This window comes from Carassius auratus, chromosome 10, assembly GCF_003368295.1.
Source record: "Carassius auratus strain Wakin chromosome 10, ASM336829v1, whole genome shotgun sequence".
In the NCBI taxonomy this organism is placed as follows: Eukaryota; Metazoa; Chordata; class Actinopteri; order Cypriniformes; family Cyprinidae; genus Carassius; species Carassius auratus.
This window is the reverse complement of record NC_039252.1, coordinates 3,163,266-3,181,605: the sequence shown is the minus strand read 5'-3', so window position 1 is coordinate 3,181,605 and position 18,340 is coordinate 3,163,266. Positions and strand designations below refer to the sequence as shown.

General features: G+C 39.4%; 1 protein-coding gene across 4 annotated transcripts in view; it reads left to right on the top strand.

Annotated features, from left to right (window-relative positions):
* LOC113109573 (A-kinase anchor protein 2-like) overlaps nt 1-18,340 on the top strand; it is a 97,684-nt gene that overhangs the window by 29,341 nt on the left and 50,003 nt on the right. For 3 of the 4 annotated variants that reach the window (XM_026273218.1, XM_026273217.1, XM_026273219.1), the window contains exons 5-9: nt 2,518-2,632; nt 3,219-3,240; nt 3,726-3,827; nt 5,249-5,905; nt 16,672-16,754. In XM_026273218.1, coding sequence (XP_026129003.1) covers nt 2,518-2,632; nt 3,219-3,240; nt 3,726-3,827; nt 5,249-5,905; nt 16,672-16,754 — 979 coding nt within the window. The remainder of the gene's footprint in view (nt 1-2,517; nt 2,633-3,218; nt 3,241-3,725; nt 3,828-5,248; nt 5,906-16,671; nt 16,755-18,340) is intronic. The other variant, XM_026273220.1, reaches the window with a different exon arrangement.

Sequence of the window (18,340 nt, the reverse complement as noted above, 5' to 3'; positions counted from 1 at the left end):
GGGAATCAAAATAAAGTGTTGCCAATATTTTAGTTAATCATATTTTTGAAGAAAGCAGTCTGTTGGATACAAATTAAGTGTGTTTGTGTGTGTGTGTGTGTGTGTGTGTTTGTGTGTGTGTGTGTGTGTGTGTGTGTGTGTGTGTGTGTGTGTGTGTGTGTGTGTGTGTGTGTGTGTGTGTGTGTGTGTGTGTGTGTGTGTGTGTGTGTGTGTTGGGGGTATCTGAGCGAGACTCTTAAGCGAGACTCATCGTTAGACGCCTTCAGCTAATTGTTTTCCACTGATCACTAATTAGGCTTTCACCAATACAGTATAAAAACATTCTACTGCAGGCAAGCCCTCATTACCAAGCTATGATTAAAACACACAGTTGTACTTGTTGCCCACAGATGTTAAAGAAATAGTTCACCCACAATGAATATACAGTCATTATGTACTTAACATTGTGAAAAATAACCGTGCTTAACTGTATTGTAAACTTGTAGTGAATATCACAACTTGAACTATATTTTGTAGTCAAACTATATATTAAACTATTTTTAAAAACCGTACTTGCAGATAATATAACATTAATAACATAAAAATTCACTTGAGAGCATTTAAATAGACTATTTCTTGACTGTTTCTTAACACGATTTTAAAAACTGCACTTTGTAAAAATGTAAAATTCAAAGTTTAAAGTATGTGATCATCGTTTGTCATAGAAGTGCACTTAAGTGCAAAAATCACATTTGAAGTTAATATATTTCAAATGTTCTAAATTGCAATTTGATCATTATTATTGTGTAATTACAAATATATGTTTAATACATGAAACTTTTTAGTATAAGTGGGCCAAAAAGTTTTTTTTTTTTTCGAATTTGCATGCAATATGAATTTAAACTTTTATACATTTTAAGTTAATTGCAATTAAAATGCAGTTAATTATATTATTTTATAATGTGTATTATTTTCGTAATAAGTACTCTTTTTAAAACTTTCCTGAAGTGTTTTTCACAAGGGACCATGTTGTTTCAACCCCTCTTTTCCTTAAAAAAAAGAGTTGTTTTACAGAATGTCTAAGCTGCTCTTTTGCATAAAACATACTGTTCAATATCGAATGGGCTACTTTTGTTATCCTTTCTCTCTCTCTCTCTCTCTCTCTCTCTCTCTCTCTCTCTCTCTCTCTCTCTCTTTATTTCTCTGTGTTTTACAATATTTGGTAGCTGGAACCTTCTAGTTTCATCAAGTTTCACAAAAACCAAATGGGGTTACTTTAATTGAATTTGATCTGGAAAATCAAACAAGAAGTTCGTGCACAGTGCCACATGTTGATGCATTCATGGCCATCCATTATGTTTGTATACACAGATCCACATGTCATTTTGTAGAATGAATTTTCATCAGGAATCGTGGGAAGGCTCCTTCTGTTTTGTTATCGCAGACCATGTAACCTCAGAGATGCAAACAATAGCAGGAAATTCTCATGGGCGGAGGCAGCGCGGGTTCCTCCGCCGGCAGCTTCCTCATTGGCTGCCAGCATTCAGAATGAGTGAGAATGGAGTCCGCTGGGAAAAGAGGAATATGCATGGGTTAATTGACACTGAAGGGATGTGTCTCATTCATTTCCACAATGTGTGCACACGACTGCATTCCATGCAGTGATTTCACTCAATGGGCAGAACATCTGTACATCAAAAAAAAAACAACGCTTCAAGTTCAAAGTAAACAGGAGATTTGGTTTTATGGTCCTTTTTCATCAGGGATTAAAGAGCACTGATTTTGTTTCCTCCATGAGAGGCAAAATTTTATTTTTAGCATAATGTACTTACAGCTTTTTTGCATTGAACAAAATTGCTTCCAAAAAGATATCCTAAACTATAAGTATTCTGAAGCCAAATAAAAGCTTTGTGCTCGGGACAGAGCACAACTCTTGTTATGTGTCCTTCTAAATGCGTTACTGTACAAATGTTTTGGGGTCAGCAAGATTTCAAGATTTTCTATATTTTGTTCAGCACGAAATTTGAAAGTAAATACATTTAGAATGCTACAAAAAAAGTGGTATTTCAAACAAAAGCTTATCTTAATTAAAGAGTCCTAGTTTACACAAAAAATATGAAGCAGCATAACTGTTTTCAGCTTTGATAAATAATAATAAATGTCTATTAAACAGCAAATCAGCATATTAGAATTATTTCTGAATAATCATGAGACATTTAAAATATATTCATATAAAACCTTTTATTTTGAATTATAATAATAATTCAGAATATTATTATTAATATTACTACATTACAAAAAAATCCCTGAATTTTTAATGGATGTGTACTTTCAAAGTTCTTCAAATCTCTATTTCTTTTTTCTTTTCTTTTTATCCATTAAAATGGTCTCTGAATTTCTGAATTTATTTAGCATTTTCTAAATAATTTAATTCATTTTGTTCATGTATGTACTGCATGCAAAAAATATATAATAATAATTATTTTTATATAAACAAGTTATTTTTGTGTGTGTGTCTGTGTGTGTGTGTGTGTGTAGATTGGAATCAGAAATCTGTCTTTTGGAGAATGAAGAATCCCAGATCTCAGCTAAAGAGCAAGTTCTCCGAGAGCGCCTGCGGGAAACAGAGAAATCTATTGAAGATCTACAGAAGGTATGTGATGCTCATGACAGAAGAACACACATCAGAGTGGCCTCGAAAAGTGAAAGGACACTTCACAATTATAAAATCAGTTCGGTTGCATAAAATGGTGGTGTACCTTCTAAATAAAAAATGTCAATTTCAACAAATGTACCATCAACTACAGACACTTCATCCATTGCATCTGCAAATGCATTGCATTCTTACTGACTCGATGCTCACATGAAATAAAATCTTTCCAACATCAGATTGACACCAGTTATTACCAACATGGGTCAGAAAAGTTCAAATTATTTCTTATTTGTTCACAGTAGACACTTCTAGAGTTCTAAATGTACAATTTATTTATGTATTTATCTATATGCAATAGCACCATTTGAGAACCACTCTGGAAAACAGTAATTCTTTTTGCAATGCTCTTTAGTAAAAAAACAGTCATGCAGTAATGACACACTTCAGTTTTAAGGGTCGTCATTATGTAACAGTAATGCAGCAATTTTAGAAACACTAAGGATGAAAATTTTAAAAAGCAAAAGCATGTTACAGTAGTACAATGTCATCTTTATAAATAACACTCCTTCTTTTTTTCTATCTACAGAGTCTTCAGAATCAAGATGGAGGTATGGAAGTCATATGCACATTTTTGTCCTGTAGTAACAAAATCAGTCTGCATTCACAAAAACATTCAGCTCAAGTTCATGGTCATTTCTGTAATCCATCGGCTGTTACTTCCAAGGTAGCAGTGAAATGGACAGTCACTCAAACATACATGCTGTCTGCAACTTTAGCCTTTTGGATCATTTCCCTCTTGCCTCAGCTCGACTATTGAACCCCACACAGACACCAGTGACCCTGCACTTTGTGTACTCTGATCCACCTATTCACAGGGAAGCCCTGTTACCCAGAGCCCACCATTGTTTTGTTCTTATTCACTTGTGTTGCTTTTGCTATCTAAGCAATGAGCTGCTTCATGGAAAAAGGGCGAGAGAGAGAGAGAGGGAAACTCAGTTTAGTATGGGGGGATTGGAAGGGGAGGGAGCAAATTCAGTGGGCTTTTGAATGCAGGAATCTAGTATTAGTTTCTCTTCTGCTCTCCACCGGACAGATGCGGTGAACTACAACTGCTCCCAGATCCCGGACCTCCCAGAACTGAACTCCCAATCTCCCTTCTCAGCTTCAGGAGATCAGCAGCCGGCAAGAAAATCTGGTAGGTGTTTGTTGGGATGTGGGAGGAGCTGGGCTGGTCACGGGTTTGGGCCGAGGCCAAAAGAGGGTACAGTAATGTAGATTACAGATGGCGCAGTTACTCACCGCAGCTGTGATTTGCAATTTATGTACAGTAGGGTAACTGGTCACCAACATCTCATAGGCTTAAACTGAATAAACACTGAGGCCTTTGGACAGCTGTGAAACCTGCTTTTGGTGAGCAGGTGCTAATGACCATTTGAGAGAGAAAGCTCGGCTTACAACAGACCTGTGATGTGACGGAGATGAGTGATAATCTCCACCGCCGTAAAAGTTTATTGCATGTCTAGTTCATGTCTCACTATAGAAGTGGACTGGAAATTAATAGAAGCTGCAAATCTATGCAAAAAAAAATCAAGGCATCAGCAAAAAATCTTTGTGATCGATTTCTTTATTTAAATTGGAAACCGCATTGTGAAAATACAACGAATAGATACCATACAAAAATATTAATATGAACTGCACTGGCCTGTCAACAGGCAAATGTTATTACCATGGCATAATAGAATTTACAATGTTGTAAATGCATAAACAAGAGCACAAGTGTGATTTACTAACAAACACTGAGACAAAATTAGTGCTTGCAATTCCAAATAAACCAGCAAAAGATGAATTTACGCCAAAATACCATCAAGTTTTATTGGACACACAGCTTTTAGATTTAGTATTTTCTACTCCTTATAAAACTTGCAATGCCTGTACCAGAAAAAAAAATGCTTTTAAAAAGCATTTCATCAATATTATAATATCTGCAAGTTTTTTTAAGGTTCGAAGATTTTATCCCTACAATGCAAAACAATTGAGTTCATCTGTTTTTCAAAAGGGAATTTTTTTTAGCTGTCTAACTATGCACAATTTTATGGTTCATTGTATTTTCATTAGTTGCATTGGTATTGTTTGTTTTTTGTTGTTTTTTTCTCCCCTTCAACCTATTTTTAGGTTGCAAGCCTCCACTTTAGAACCATGGTTTAGATTAGTCATATTAGCTGCCTCAGAAATAGCTCAGGGTGTTTTTGTATTTGACCAAGCAATTTTATTTTTCAATGGAAGCTGTTATTAATAAGTCCAAAGACTGCAATTTGTCAAGTATTTTATAAGAGGAATGGTGCATTTCCATAAAATGAAATAAAAAAGTGTGCTGAGTGTGTCGTCAACTAAGCTTACTTCAGCATACAATGGTTACTGGCAACAGTGTAATAACAGTACAAAGGGTAGGTTGAATTTGTGTTTTGGTTCTAATTTAAATGCCGAATTATGAGACAGTACAAATATCATGGATGCAGTGACATCACTGATTGATAACAAGCATGTCACATTTCAGTAATGCATGATAGGCCACCCTGAGTAGACATTAACCCACCATCATCTGCACTCTTCCCCAAGCATTATACGCCATGGAGATCAGTGTCGAGAAGGACCGGAAAACAGGTGCCACCAAGATCCTCTCGGCCTCAGCGGTCAGCCCGCAGGACGCTCACCAGAGGGGCGTCAAAGTCTACGACGACGGCCGTAAAGTGATCTACGAGGTGCATTCTGGAGGATCCACTACACTGGAGAACGGCACGCACCCCTGGAGTCCCGGCGAGGTGGATGAGCTCATGCAGCAAGTCGGCAAGACCCCACCACGAAGCGACGGAGCCCGGGTCACTGTCACACCACCTGAGCCCCAGCCAACGGGAGCACAGCTGAGCTCCAAGCAAGACAACAAACAATCCCCTAGGAAAGCCGAAGTCACGGAGGTCACGCAGACTCCACAAGCCTCAGCCGACAAACCAGTGACCATGATCTTCATGGGCTACCACAGCGTCCAGGACGAGGAGGAATCCAAGAAGCTGCTTGGCTTCGATGGCACCATCAAAGCTGAGATCGTCCTCATCGACGAGGACGATGAGAAATCTCTTCGGGAGAAGACCGTCACAGATATCTCCACCATCGACGGCAACGCTGCAGACCTGGTGTCGGGCCGGCCTCTGTCAGAGACCACCGAACTGTCTTCAGAAGGCAAAGATGAAAGCTCGACCAAGGAACTGCCACCCACAGGTATTGAAAAGAAAAAACGCTGCCAGTGCTGTGCTGTCATGTGACCTTTCTCCTGCAACTTCTCTTTCCTGGAGCACATTCACCAAGGCTCTGCCTTCCTTAAAAACAAATCTCACCCTGTTACTAACAGCACCTCCACCTCTGTGAAGTGAGAGAAGTTCGCCTCTCACACTTTCTGATCTGTTTTCCACAGATCGTCTGGTTCTCTTGATGTAAGGTTGTACGATTCATAGGGAACATCTTTAGGAGAAGATCTGCTGGTCGATAGCAAAACACACACTCTTTAAAATTAAGGTTCCATGAAGAACCTTTAACATCCATGGAAACTATCCACTCTGCAAAAGGTTCTTAGAAATGTTCTTCACAAAAAGAAAAATGGTTCTTTTAAGAACTTTGAGAACTTTTGGAACAGTAATTTTTAAGAGTGTCTGTGAAAGGTTTGTAGCTATATTATTATCCTTTATTTAATTATCTTTTGAGATGGAATATAGATGAAAAAATATGTAAATGTCAATAGAATCAATAGAAGACTTCAACTTAGTTGTCCACTATAAGGTTAGATCGTTTCATGGAACTTCTTACAATGCTGTGGCATAGATGACAAAGATATGGTCCATAAATGTCCATCCCATTTTATATTTCATACAATATGGAAACGAAAAGTAGATCCATGCAACATCAGGATGTTTGACCATGTTGTGCAGTAGCCTTACGAAGCCTTCAGATTACCATAAATGTTGGTTGTCCAAGATATTTTTGTTTACAGATCCAGATTTATTTTTCCCAACAAAAATGGAGACAATGTAACGTATGCTCAATTTATTACACAAACTGATTTACTGAAAGACATCTGCCCTTCAGTGCCTCTGTATCCTCATATATATAACAGGAATTGTATCCTTTTTTGTGTTTTAAGCTGCAAAAGGACAGTGAATATTAAATAGGAAAAAAAATCAGATCAGACCTGGATCATTCAAAGAGCTGCTCAGAATCGGCTCAGCACTGCCATGTGTGCAAATACACATCTTAGAGAAAGAAAAGCACTGGTGTGACTCTAGATTACATGCACTATGGAGGTAAACAAGGTGCTTAATATATTTGGATCTATTGGAGCAATGCATGATTTGTACCAATATTGTACCAGCAAACCAATCTTTATTTAAAATTATTAACTGACACTCAAATTCAAATCATGCATCATTAGGCATAACTTAACTTTGAGGTTAAATAGCAAATATTTTGTGAGAGAAAAATATTTAGAAAAGAAATGTTACTATTGTACATGAATAGTCCTCTAGTGATTATTATTCATAATCAAATATGAAGTCACAGAGATTACAGCTGCATATGTATAATATGCCTGTAGATAAGAGAATGTACATATATTACAATCAAAATGAGTGTTTAATCCACATTTATTTCCAAAGTAGTTGAAATCTTAAAGTGTTTTTAATATTTGCACATTGTTTGCATATTCACACTTACATACCATACCGATAAATCCCAAGACTTCTCGGTGTGGTCATAAAATACATATCTAAAGGACATATTTCTGAGTAAATTCTTCTCTTTTCACTAATACCAGCTGCCTTGCTGTTTCTCTATTCATTTTTATAAGTCTTGCCACATTATAGAAGAACTTGTTTTAGTGCCATAATACATCATTTTTGTACAAATGATGCTCAGACGGGGAAATTAAAAGCCAGCTTACCTTTTATTTACAATGAAAAAAGATAATAAAAAATGAAATTAGAAGTTATCTGCCCTTTCAGGTATAACTTAAAACATGAATTACATTTAACCAAATTTTTATTGAAGATAAACCTTCAAACCTAGAAAAAAAAAGAAGAAATTGCCACATTTTGGGATTTTTTTACAAGACCTTACCTTTTTTGACAATTGATTTTACAATAAAAACTGTAGTTAAAACAGGAATAGCCACAATAATACAGTTAAATATGCAGACATAGCTCATTTATATTAGTCATTGACATTCATTATGCTTTGACATACCACAGAGAACTTATTGGAAATTTTTTTTTTGTTTTTGTCATAAGAGTGTGCAATGTCATGTATGAAGGTCATACAGTACCTGAAATGATTTTGTAATCGGTGCCAAAACACACTCAAAGTTCACCTTTTCATGCTTAAAGACCCCATGAAATTGTTTCAGGAGTTTACATATTTCCTACTGAAACAGGAAGTTGGGCAGGAAGTTAGCTGATGTCACAGCCCACCAATCCCAAAAAGTTATGTCTTGCTGGTTAGTTTTGGCTCTTAGCCCCTACTGATGCTGTGACTGCACCATCAGCTCAAACTCATGAGGAAACTATTTTACGACTTTCTGATTCATATGAAAATTAATTCAAATGTATTTATATAAATAAATAAAAAACAGATCATACGAAAGCACAAATAAGACACTATATTTCTGTCAAATTGCCAAAATATAAAATAGAATTGAATTCTTGTGAGACTATTAAATGTTTCCATGCAGATGTCAATTAATTAGTAATTTCGCTCAAATGGAACTGAATTCCCACAAACAAAGATGGCCGGTTGCATACTTCAAAACATGCGTCAACCGAGTAACTACCATTGACGTGAAGGATAACAGAACCTTGATGTGCTACATGCCATTGAAGATGGTATTTAGGCAATAATCTATATTCTCATTAATGAGGATTTTACTGGACAGAAACCTGTATATGCTCCTGTGAACAAGACATCAAAAAATTGAAATGTATTTATCTGGTAGATGTGTGTTTTTTAAGCTGTAGGAGTAGCGTATAAGGCCATGAATCCAAACATGGATTTGTTTTATTATTATTATTCATGGGGTCTTTAAGATTGAGCATTTCATGTTTGAATCTGTTAATACAATGCAGAAATGGTCGCCGTGATTTTGACAAGTAAGATATGTTCCTGGATTAACATCTTTTGATGATCCTGCATCAACATTACTGTCCAAAAATATAGACTTAACACAATCCCTACCCCTAAACCTAACCCTACCCATAATTTATTCCTAAAATCAGTGGGAAATGATAGCTGATTATCAAGGGTGTAGAAGCACCTAACTCTGATTGTAAGCCTAAAACAGATATTTCCTGAAAAGATATATCTCCTCCTGATTGGTTGACTGGAATGTTAATCCAGGATCGACAAGGATGTTGATCAAGGAACATGTTGTAGCTCCATAAAACATTAATGCTCAATGTTGTCAATGTTGTCTATCAGGATCTTTCAACCTCAGACTGCCAAACAGCGTTAACTCAGTTTTGGACTTTAATATGGTGGTGTGACTCCCATATGAGCTCTGATCTGCCATGAAAGTACTGCTGTGCTTCTTCGTTGAGATTCTGCTGTATTTTTGTACTCCTGAAGTTTCATTTTTAATTGTTCCACTTTGCTTATACCTTTTTTAATGATGATAACATTCTCTTTCTGTATCCTATCATTCTTTTTCTCCCTCATACACTCTCTCCAGTATGGACTGCCAGCAGCGCTGCTGTAACATTGGCTTTCAGTTATTTATTTTTCCTTTTGTATGGTATACTTAATCCAATAAACATCATATTTTTCCAATGTGTCTACCCTCCTGTGTCTGTGCTATGGTTCTTTCTCTAACAATCTCTCATCACCGGGACTCATACTAGTTCTTTCCCTATCCATAATCGCATCCCTCACCAGTTTCTGGGCAGCACTAACTCCAGCAGGGTCTGTCTTGAACTCGTCTCTCCAGATGTGAATGAGATGTGCTGATGTGTCTGCCCCGCTTCACAGATTGCATGAACAGCAAGTTTAACCCTCACCAAATCTGTTCCCTCGCTCACAATTAAAGGCTGACGGCCACTGAGGAGATCTGAGTTTGACACAGGTTTGTGAGAGTCATCATATCGGTAGGTTTAGAAATCACTGAGAAAGCTGAAAAAGTGTCATTTTCCAAATGAGTAGTACAGTTGTCTTGGTTTCTAGGGGGAAAAAAAACATATATAGACCTGGTTGAAACCAGATAAATGTATCTGTAATATATATATTTACATTATACACTAACATTTGAAAGTTTGTGGCTTTTTCTCTCTCTTTTCACCAGGGAACAGTCCTGGTTCAGGACTGTTTCCTTTTGATCAGTTTAGCCAGTCATTGCTGAATACGTTTATTCATTTCTTTAAAAAAATACAAAAAGAATCACCCCAAACTTGAAGGTGTATATAAAAATAATAATAATAAATACAGATATCAATTAGGCTTATATTATCTAAAACAAGCAGTAGTGTAGTATCAGTAAAAAAGTTCTTGTTTCAAGCATATTTAGTACATGTTTTTACTGGAAACCTGAGTTGATTCTGATATACTCTAATAAGTGCCAAAATTCATAGAACACACCAATATTGCTTAAAATTACATTACTTGTACATGATATATACTAATTCAAACATATTTATAATTATCATTTAATCTCCATTATAACCTGATTACTCTTGATCATCTCAAAAATATCACTGCTCAAACAGTGATAGTTCACCCAAAAAGAAAAATCCTCCACTTGTTCCAAAACCTTGTTGAACACAAAGAAGATATTCTGAAGAATGTTAGTAATCAATCAGTTGCCAGCAGCCATTGACTTCCATAGTATGGGGGGGGGGGGGTTGTCAATGGCTACCAGCTATTGTCTGGTTACCAGCTTTGACAGAACACATTTTTGCTGGGTGAACTGCCCCTTTAAGGACAATACTGACAGTCATTCCTCATAACCCCTAAACACCAGCATTTAGAAAGACATTATACTTACTTCTTAAAATTGTCTAGAATGCACAAAATGCATACTTACTAATGTGTCTTGATATATTCCTATATTTTCCTATAACAACATCTCGGTTAAGTATGGTAACCCTCGTTCCCTGAAGGAGGGAACGGAGACGCCATGTCGGTGACCGACGAATATAGGATATCGCTTCGATAGACCAATCTACTTCGAGTGTAAACTAAACGAGCCAATGCACATTGGCATGCAGTTATTGCATCCAGCTACCTCTGATCACTGCGTGAGTATAAGAAGGCAGCAGGTGCAACGCATTCCAGTTTTTTCGCTGAGGAGGCGAGCTGGGGACCCGGCAGCTCAGCTTACCATACGTAACCGAGACGTTCTCTTTCAGTCGGTCATGCTGGACGCCACGTCGGTGACCGACGAATATGGGATCCCTATCAAAGCGCCATGGGTGCTGCCCCTATAAGGTGTAGGCCGGGGCTCAGAACAAGTAGCTCCACTCACCATTGTCAAAGCACTACTTCACTGGTTGAGATTGGATAACACTGGGAAAACGTACCCGGTCCGGGAACCGGGACGCTGCGGAGGACCCATCCTTCCGGAAGGAGGTCTTGGAGGCAAATACACATATAGCATCCGTTTAGGAGTATACGGAGAAATTTGAGGTGATTAAAAACCCTCTTGGGAAGGCAGAAGTCTGCCGGGGAAACATGGGCTCTAAGGCTATACCGTGGACTATAGACATATGAGTACAGCTTAGGTTTCAATATGGAACCCACCCTTCCATGGTTCTCACGGATACATCATGAAGGCCTGGCGCCGGGCGTACCGCTGCGTCCAGCTGCTTAGGGTGATGGAGGATCTCAACAGGGTCTACAGTACAGACACTCTGGAGTAGTTTAAGCAAGCCGACACTAACCGGGGCCTCTCAGTGCCACTACCCGTTTGAGGTGAGAACACAGGAGGATACCGGCTTTACACGAAGGCTATAGAACCTAGCGAACGTGTTAGGGGTCACCAGCCAGCAGATCTACAAACATCTGTCAGCGAGGCGCCATGAGCCCGCGCCCAGGAGCATGCAACACTTCTAGTTGAGTGAGCTCACAACCTGAAAGGGCAAGGCACATCCTGAGCCTGATAGGCCAGGGTTATGGCATCCACAATCCAGTGGGCCATCCTCTGCTTAGAGATGGCACTCCCCTTCTGCCGGCCTCCGTAACAGACAAATAGCTGGTCTGAGGTCCTGAAGCTTTTTGTCCGGTCTACATAGCACCTTAATGCTCGGACGGGACAAAGTAAAGCCAGGGCTGGGTCTGCCTCCTCCAGGGGCAGCGCTTGCAGGTTCACCACTTGGTCTTTGAAGGGTGTAGTGGGAACCCTGGGCACGTAGCCAGGCCGGGGCTTCAGGATTACCTGGGAGTCAGCCGGCCCAAACTCTAGGCACGAATCGAAGACCGAAAATGCATGCAGGTCCCCTACCCTTTTGATGGAGGCCAGTGCAAGCAGGAGCAGAGTGAATTTTTTCAATGAATGAAACTTTAGCTCAACTGAATGCAAAGGCTCAAATGGGCCCTGCTGTAGTGATTTAAGCACTAGAGACAGGTCCCAAGAGGGTATAGAGATGGATTTAACCTCCTGGCCCCTCTAAGGAACCTGACGATGAGGTCATGTTTACCCAAAGACTTCCCATTCACAGGTCATGATATGCATCAATAGCACCAACCTGGACTTTGAGGATGGAGGGAAACAGCCTTCGCTCCAGCCCTTGCTGCAGAAAGGACAGCACGACCGCAATCGGGCATCTTCGGGGGTCTTCTCGCCAGAAGAACACCACTCGACGAACAGGTTCCACTTCAAGGTGTAAGCGTGTCTCGTAGACGGTGCTCTTGCCGAAGTGATGGTGTTCGCTCCCTCTTGGGGTGGGTCACCTAGAACTTCCATGTCCCATCCAGGGACCAGACATGGAATTTCCAAAGGTCTGGACGCGGGTGCCAAATGGTGCCCAATCTCTGAGTCAGTAGATCCTTCGTCAGAGGAATTGGCCAAGGAGGGGATGTCGCAACGAGCACTAGTTCGGGGAACCTGGTCCGCGTGGGAAATTATGGTGCTACTAGCAAGACTTGCTCCTTGTCCTCCCAGACTTTGCACAGTGTCTGTGCGAGAAGGCTCACTGGGGGAAACGCATACTTGCGTAGGTCCCGCGGCCAGCTGTGTGCCATTACGTCCGTGCCAAGAGTTCCCTCAGGCAGGGATTAGAACAACTGGCAGTGAGAGGTCTCTGGAGCAGCAAACAGGTCTACCTGAGCGGCTCTGAACTGCCTCCAAATCAGCTGGACCGTCAGGGGTTGCAGTCGCCATTCTCCCGGGAGCATTGCTCGAGACAGCTCGTCGGCTGTATGACTGAGCGGGCCTGGAATGTGAACGGCACGAAGTGACCTCAGAACCTTCTGACTCGCTCGAAGGTCATTTGCGGTTCGGAGTTCATCCAGAAGCGCTGGATCGTGACCATCCTCGTACAGGTCCTTCAGTGCCTTAGCCTGGTGCACCTGCAGTAACGCCATAGCGTGTTAGATGGAAGCAGCTTCCCCGCAAGCCGCATAGGCACTGCCGGTCAGACCAGACGAGTGCCTACAGGCCCGGGAAGGGAGCACCGGGTCTCCACGCCAGGAGGCGGCAGACTTAGGACACAATTGCATCACTACCGCCCACTCCACCGACGGGATTCCTGAATACCCCTTCGCTGCACCGCCATCAAGGGTGGTGAGGGAGGAGGAGCCCACAGGCCGGTTTCTGGCAGCAAAATGTGCCATCCACGACGTGGTGAGCTCGTCATGCACTTCTGGAAAGAAAGGCAATGGGGTGGGGCACTGAGAACTAGCGCGCCATCCGAGAAACCAATCATCCAGCCGTGAGGGTTCGGGACGTGGTGGGGGATTCCACTCGAGCGCTTCCCTCTCGGCGGCCCGGGAAAGCATAGCTTCCACTTCGGGATCCGACTCAGGCTTTGTCACCATCCCAGAGGGTGGTAGCGCAGCCGAATCGTCATCCGACAGCCCTCCCTCTGACTCTCTAATAGAAGAGAGACACGTGAGGCAGTGATCATGACCATCACCCGTTGCGAGGTAACGACCGCACCCAGAAACGCCCATGAAGCTCTTTAGGAAATGCTCTTTTAGTGCTGAGGTGCACAGGGGAATTGGCCGCTTGCAACACGACAGGGGTAGTGCAGCCTGAAGTGTGCAATCCACTCTACACAGGAACGACCGCCGGGAGTGACCGACTGAAAGGGAACCCATTATATGCACTATATACTATAGAAAGTTATTTTTGTTTGTGTGTGCTGTGGCAGGATTATCGGACCAAACTACACTTCCATCATTCTCTTCAGCACCATGAAGATGACAGAAAACACAGATAAAGCATCAGCTGCATGCTTAAAGTGAATCTCTATGTGCTCTTTAATATGTTGCATTAGTGCAAAGCTTCCTAGGTAATAAAAATGAAATCAGTATAAATATCTATAAAATATCAAGTCGTAATTACAATTTCCGAACTCATAATTACAAACCTCCCAGGAGGATCTGAGAGCATCATTAAAGACATTCAAAATAATCACTTAATGTGTTATTAGTCAGAGAGCCTTCCACAAATAAAAACAGCACAGCTGCACTGGGCTCTTATCATCCTCTCCTCATTTACATAAACTATTCCAGTGACAAATGTTATTTACAAGATCCTTCTTCTTTAAAAAAAGAAGAAAAACAGAATGGAAGCAGTTTTCTCGAAGCAGACTTACACTATATGAAACACAGAGCTATAAACACATGAAATTTGAGATATGACCTTTGAAAATACAGTTAAATATATTTAGATGTATTGAGCCCATCAGTTGTCCCGAGTGGCAGGACCTGCAGCTTTACTGCTCTAGACAAACCAGCAACAAAAGTTTACAGTCAGCTGCTTTAGAAACAGATGCTTAGGAAAATAAACAGGGCAAAATATGTATTTAAAAAGAAAGAATATACATCCTGCACAATCTTCAATGAGTACACTGTAAAAATTGATCATTTTCAATTGCTACCTTTATCTTTAGAGCTATTTTAAATGACATTTTTATAATTATATGAATTGTTTTGTTGTTATTAATTATGTTGTCATTAATTATAATGTACTTTATAACTTTTTACTTGAATAAAGCAATTTAGTTAATTAGTTAGATGTTATTTTTATTCAGTGAAGTGAATGTATGAAGCAGAATTAAATGTAATAAACAAGAAAAACACTATTAAACTTACCAGCTGCAGAGAATAATCTCAACAGTGTAATGGACAGATCTACCTGAACCGTATAAACTCTCTGACCTGGCTTTGAGAGAACATACTAGAACACGCATTAAAGGCAGGGTAGGTAAAAAATATATAAAAAACTTTTTTTCCAAATTTGTTTAAACTTTATTTATATATCAATACATAATTAAAATGTAAGTACTCTGAAAAAGAAAGTATAAATATCGAGTGTCTGTAGACCTCTCACGACTGTTTTAAAGACAGCTCATTATTTCCATTCACTCCACCCCCTCCCTTCTGGGCTCCTTCCAAAGCCACGCTATAGCTATCATCTTGAGCTAGGCCTATAGATTATTTATCGTCTCTACTACGGCTCGCTAAGTAATGTTATGTTAGCTATATTATGCAGCTACGTGTGCTAATGACACATGCTTCATGAAAAAATAAACAAAAAAATATGTATGATCAAAATACAAAAATAAAGATTTACCTGTTCAGCAGAAATAAAGCCATCAAGGAGTCACTTTTCAGCCCCTTGAGTTCCCTCAGTTCTCGCATCGCTGGAAAGCCACGCCGATATTAACTCACGTTTTATTTCTTTGTTTATCCAAAGACTTTTTGTTCATTGCCTTTTCTTGTACTGTTACTGTCTTCCTTTTTTTGCCTGGTTTGCCTTCACTAACTGCATAGGCCGGTACTGTGAATTTTGCTTGCTGTTTCTCTACAATTGTTTTGGTATTCCTAGGATCCGTGCCTCTTGAATTCCTAAAATCAAACATACGCTCGCAAGTGGGCAGGTCATGTGTGGCAAAAGTGTGGTTGCCATGGTTGCGAGAGAGTGACAGTCGCCTAAGCCAATCCTATGTTTCGTCCCCGAATGGAAATAATGACCTGTGTTTAATACAGATTAAACGGTCTAGAGTCACTCGATTTTTATACTCTTTTTATCAGAGTACTTACATTTTAATTATGCATTGATATATATAGAAAGTTTAAACGAATTTGGAAGAAAGTTGTTTATAAATGTTTTACCTACCCTGCCTTTAACTATCAAACACTGATAGTGGCATTAAAGGAATATTTCACAAAAAAAAAAAAATAAAGTAAATTGTGTGTGTGTGTGTGTGTGTGTGTGTGTGTGTGTGTGTGTGTGTGTGTGTGTGTGTGTGTGTGTGTGTGCGTGTGTGTGTGTGTGTGTGTGTGTGTGTGTGTGAGAGAGAGAGAGAGAGGTAGGCACACGGTGAGATGGCATATTTAGCATTTCAAACCCAGCACACTATCTTGACCTTTGACCCCTAAGGCTGTGTGTGGGCTGCTATTATAAACAGCACAGCTGACCTTCCTTCTCTTAAACACTTTATCTGATACAAATAACAACCTCAAATTACTTCTATTACACACAAATAACCCTAATTACACATTTGCCATTAACATGCTGCCAGATGCAGTTCCATAACAGAGCGATGAGATATTATTTAATGTTTATGTCATATTTAGTAAAGTCACAGACAAACATCCATCAGATTTTCATCGAAATAACTCACTCAACAAGTTATTCCTGTGTTGACAACATCACTGTGAAGTACAGCTTCCTGTTGCTATGATTCCAGCTGGTGGGCGTACAGTAAATCTATATTTGAGGCTGTTTGAATCCAGATTGTTTGAGGTTATGATAATGAAGTGATTGGGTTGGTGATATTCTGTTGCAGGCGGGGAGAAGGCACGTTCAGTGCTGCTGACACCCGAGAATGGACTGTATCCTACAGCCACACCACGATCTGCTGACTCTCTGGTAAGACTACGGTGATCATTTTCACAGGGCCACCTGGATTTTATTATTACTACACAATATTTCAATATGTCCGAGGTGATTTAGAATTTGACTTTAATCTTCCATCAACACCAGTGCCAGGAAACAATTCTGGAACGTCATTTCTATGCAAGATCTTTTCAATAGATTAGTACATTCATATCTTATTAATCTGCCATTCCTATAACTTCAGTGCACTGTTAAATGTATTAGTGAGAAGGTATGTGGGTACCTGGAAGATGGACAATCTGTTACTACTTAATAACAGCATTATATTTCTCTACATTAAATTATATCATTTTGAAGAATTGCTTGGACATGGGGTGTGGGGTGGTCTTCTCAGCTGTTTTCTGGCAGTAATTGAGAGATTTTGAAAATGTATGAACTTTATGAATTGTGTGGTTCTCCATGTTTATGACTCCAAGGCCACTTTTTGTCAAGACAATATTCAAAGACTCTCAAATATCTAGGCTCATATGTACCGCTCGTTGGTTGGTTGTTTGATTGGTTTGTATTTATTTATTTTTATTTATGAATTCTTACTTTTTACTTTTTTATTTTTTAAGACAAAGTACTTCCGGCACTTTCAAATATGAATCCATTAATCATAATATAATGCATATTTTTTACTAGTACTGAATGTTAAACATCGTGGGTGTATCTCATGAAAACACGCAGGTCATATTTCACCTCAAAACCAAACTAAGGAAAATAATGAATTATACGCTGTTTGGATGGGAATCATATGGAAGCCCATTTGTGCCATGTAAAAAAACAAATAAATCATGCCTTAAAAAGTCAAAATTATGACATACTAAATAGAAATTATGAGATCAAATGTCGAAACTGACCTAATGACTTTCCAAACACATTGGTCACAGGATACTGGTCTATAATGATAAAGGGACATTCTGAAACGAGTTAATTAGGCAGTTTGGGGGGACCAAGTTCAATACACACCTTATTAATAAATCATAGTGCCATAAAAAAGGTCTTTGCCCCTTAATTGTTTTTTTTTTTTTTTTTACTTTTTTGCATATTTTCCATACTTCAAATATTCAGGTCATCAAACGAACTTTAATATTACACAAGATAATGCAAGTACACATGCAACACATCATGCCGCAATCTAAAGAAATTCAAGAACAGATGAGAAACAAAATAGTTTATATGTATTAATCTGGAAAGGGTTATAAAGCCATTTCTAAGCGAACCACGGTCAGAGCCATTATCAACAAATGGAGAAAACTTGGAACAGTGGTGAACCTTCCCATGATTGGCTAGCCAACTAAATTTACTCCAAGAGCACAACAACCGCTCATCCAGGCCTCACTTGCCTCAATTAATGTCAGTGTTCATGAATCAACAATAAGAAAGAGACTGGGCCAAAACAGCATCCACTGGAGAGTTCCATGGCAAAAGCCATTGCTGACCAAAAAAATAAAACACACAAAGGCTTGTCTCACATTTGCCATAAAATATCTTGATTATCCCTAAGACTTTTGGGCAAATATTCTGTAGACTGATGAAACAAAAGTTTAAATTTTTGGAAGGTGTGTGTCCCATTA